Here is a 3,833-nt window from a genome sequence, read left to right on the forward strand (position 1 = left end):
AACGCATACAAAGCAGAACACGGCTAAATGTATCAAAAGTATGTCGATGTAATATTAAAATTTTCTGAGACGATGAATTTTGGTTTTTCGGGTATTTTTTCTCCAGTAAGAGGTTTTTATTTAATAGAATTTTTGGACCAAAAATATCGCAATATATGGCCTTGTTTACAGTATTGAAATATATCGGGATATATCGTATCGTGACCCCTCTGTCATGATATGTATCGTATCGCCAAATTCTTGCAAATACACAGCCCTACTCTTCATGTTCTCACCAAATATGAGAACAGTAACCTTTATTTGTATTTTATCTTGTTGTCATGTATGCTTGTTTACATGAGGGAGGCTTGCTGTCCATACATTATCTATACCTCATTCAATCGTTCTAATTTTCACCCTACATGTGGTTTAAAATGTTGCACTGAAATAAAATCTGGTACAAAAGATTTTCTTTGCAAAATTAACAATTTTGTCAGAAAGCACCTTAAGAAAGTCCCATTTTTATTCTTGGCATTGGACAGAATGTGAAACAGAAAGTAAATCAGAAGGCAGCAGCTGAGATTAGAGCTCGTTCAGATGTTCTGTTGTGCTGCAGTAATGATCCTGGAGGATTGAAGAAAGAAAGGAGCACACATTGTGAGAAGAATGAATTGGTGCAAGTTGTTCTTAGGATTAGACAGATAGAACTGAGGTGCCGAATATAAACAAATTACCAGACAAATCAGAAAAGTGACTTCAAATGCACATCCTGGGTTTAGGTAAACAAATCGGTAGCTTTCCAAAAAGCCCAACTGCTGCAGTTTCAGACAAATCTGTAAGATTTTCAACTCACCAGCCTCCAGCAGCTTGCTGCCATCTGGAAGCAGGTTCAGCAGAACAGACAGACGGTTCCACAAACTCTGAGAACTCTAAAGGAAATAAAAAAACAAAAGTTAAAACAATCTCGTGTAAAATCCTTGTTTGGTGTCAAGTTTCAGCTCACCTGTGCACACATGAGAATAATATCTGTGTTGGTCCTCAGCCAATCAATGAAGACTTTGACCACCTGCATCAGGCCCTGATTGGTCAGGATCTCCAGCTTTTCTACAAAGGTTTTCTCACTGTGAACAGACTGAGTGCTGTGTTGACTTCCTTCTGAGTCAGAGTCCAAGTCTAGTGAGGAAAAAAACAACACATCAAATATAAAAGTCAGAGTTCAAAGAGATGAATTTGTATTAAAACTAATAAGAAAACTGTCCACCAAACCAAGTTTTAAAATCTTATATCAGCCAAAAAGTCTTTTTCATCTTGTTTTGAGACTAATTTGCTAAAGAAGAACTGATTGTGTAAGAATAATCATCTTGTTTTCAGTATGTGTAAGATTATTTGTCTTGTTAGTCTGAAAATTTAACTCAAATTAAGTTAAAATTTCTGCCAGTGGAGTAAGAAAATTTTACTTGGTAAGATTCTTAAAATACTTGATTTGACTCAATTTTTTTCTTATTTCAAGAATCTTACCAAGTAAAATGTTCTTACTCTATTGGCAGAAATTTTTGACTTAATTTGAGTCAAATTTTCAGACTAACAAGACAAATAATCTTACACATTCTGAAAACAAGATGATTATTTTTACACAATCAGTTCTTCTTTAGTAAATCAGTCTGAAAACAAGATCAAAAGGAGTTTTTGGCTGATATAAGATTTTAAAACTTCGTAAGATGGACAGTTTTTGCAGTGGCACATGTACGTACCGTTCTCATTGGTTCCATTGGCAGCACCAGGGCTCAGGTCACTGTGCAAGTCCCCAGGAGGAGGCGGGGTCTCTTGGGAGGGCGGGGCAGAGTTGTCTGTGGGGGTGGGAAGCCCTGAGGATGAGGAGGCTCGGGGCCTCAGCAGCATGTTGCTGAAGGTGGGCGCCAGGCGGAAGCAGCGTTTGGCCTGGAACAGCTGAGAGGACATGGCCTGCAGGTTGCTGCTGATGCTGGACTCGCTCGGCGCCAGGGGTCCGTTGGTGGCAGGAGGGGTCTCGCCGTCCCTCTCCCCTCCTCCGTCCTTGGGCTGGTCTTCATCCTCCTCTTCTTCCTGGTGATCCCGGGCCTGACCCTCCACGTTTTCAGAGTTTTCCGCCTCCTCCATGTCCTCCAGGTCTGAGCGAGACTCTTGGCTGTTCATGTCAGAGTCGGTCTCCACATCAAACGCTGTTCTACCTTCCTCCTCCTCCTCCTCTTCCTCAGAGCCACTTCCCCAGCTGCCTTCCTCCCCTGACGGCTCCCTCTTAGTTCCCTTCTTGACAGCTGAAGGATTGAGCGGCTGTTCCACGGTGGTCCCAGCTGCTGAATCAGCACGTTCCACCCCGTCCACATCCTCCTCCTCCTCTTCCTCGCTCTCGAACCCTTCGCTCAGGTCACTTTCATCCTCCCCTCTGACACTTTTGTGAGCACAGCGGCGGCGGCGGAGACGGGAAAGGCGAGTGTACTTCTTCTTCTGCCTTTGCTTCTCCTCTCCCGTCTTCTGCGGGTCTTCCTCGCAGCTTTGCTTCTTGCCGCCGACACACTCACCTCCATCTTCATCCTTGTCCTCCTCATCCTCCTGCTCCAGGGAGCCGTTCTGTAGAGGCCTCTCTTCAGAGCGGTCGACCGGTTGGGCTGACAAATCACGAATCTCCGGATCATCTAGAGTAAAGAATCATTTTCATTCAGGCTGGATGATGTCATATTTCATTAAACCAGGGGTTCTCAAACGTTTTGTGTCTGGGGACCCCTTACAAGGGTTAAAAAGTTCCAGGGACTCCCTTAAAAACCCTATGCTGTTTAAATTTTTTTAGTCATTTTACCTTCTAAATGGCATGGGAATGTTATCTTTTGTAGTGCATTGTTCCCCATATGCATTTTTTAAAAATAAAAATCAAATGAACAATTTATTGAAAAATTTTGAGGACCCCCAAGACATGGCTCACGGACCCCTGGGGGGTCCTAGTTCCCCAGTTTGAGAACCTCTGCATTAAACAACATAGAGCAGAGAGAGAAACTGTTCAAGTTCTAAAGTTCCTGAAAGTTGATCTCTTTTTAAAGACACTAAAACAGACACCACTGGTGTACATTTCTGAAACTACTGTGAATTAAAAAGTAACTTTCAGCTGTTGTCTGAGCTTTTATTCTATGGGATGAATCTTGTGCCAGCAGGAAGTGAATTTGAATTGCTCAGATTGAATCTGAATGTGCAAAATTTGAATGCATTGGTTTGAAAATGAATTTCACTAATATGAAACTGAATTTAATTATATGGATTTGAATTAATTTGCTTTGAAACTGTATTTTGGTTTATTAAAAATTCAGTTTGACTACTTTCACTTTCAGTTCCATAATTCAGATTTTTGTGTCACATCCTGGTCCTTGAGAAAGCCAGGCAGAGTAATCAAACACAGATCCACAGATTTATGTTTCACTTTGGTGAAGTTTCCCTTCTGTATGTAACAGTAGCTGCGTTTCCAGTGACAATGAAAATGAAAATGGCAAATTAGAATTTTCGAAAATAAATTTGCTTAATGGAAACACGTCAATTTAGAGAAAAATTACATTTTTCGACAAAATGTTTTTGCTCTAGGATGAGGTGGTTTTTCGGCCGTTATCGAAATTGACGTGTTTTTCGCAAAACTGCAATGGAAACACTTTTTTCGCATTACGGGAGTCACGTGATCAACAACCGTCTGTTTCTACTGGTGAAAAAGACAAAGAAGATAACAGGAGGTAAAAGTAGTAGTGAAATCACCAAAGTAGTAAAAGAAAGTAGTAAACTCACCGACTACATTTTCCCAAAACACAGCATACGTAGCCGCTCCCAAGTAGGGACTTGTC

At 41.3% G+C, this 3,833-nt stretch overlaps 1 protein-coding gene across 1 annotated transcript in view; it reads right to left on the reverse strand.

Moving 5' to 3' along the window:
• smg5 (SMG5 nonsense mediated mRNA decay factor) overlaps positions 1–3,833 on the reverse strand; it is a gene marked incomplete at its 5' end in the record, with an annotated part of 29,039 nt that overhangs the window by 12,529 nt on the left and 12,677 nt on the right. Inside the window, 3 exon segments of the mRNA XM_014023446.1 lie at positions 833–908; positions 983–1,152; positions 1,731–2,651. Of these exon segments, the coding sequence (XP_013878900.1) occupies positions 833–908; positions 983–1,152; positions 1,731–2,651 (1,167 nt within the window).

The sequence above is a fragment of the Austrofundulus limnaeus genome, unplaced genomic scaffold (genome assembly GCF_001266775.1).
Source record: "Austrofundulus limnaeus strain Quisiro unplaced genomic scaffold, Austrofundulus_limnaeus-1.0 Scaffold370, whole genome shotgun sequence".
Classification (NCBI taxonomy): domain Eukaryota; kingdom Metazoa; phylum Chordata; class Actinopteri; order Cyprinodontiformes; family Rivulidae; genus Austrofundulus; species Austrofundulus limnaeus.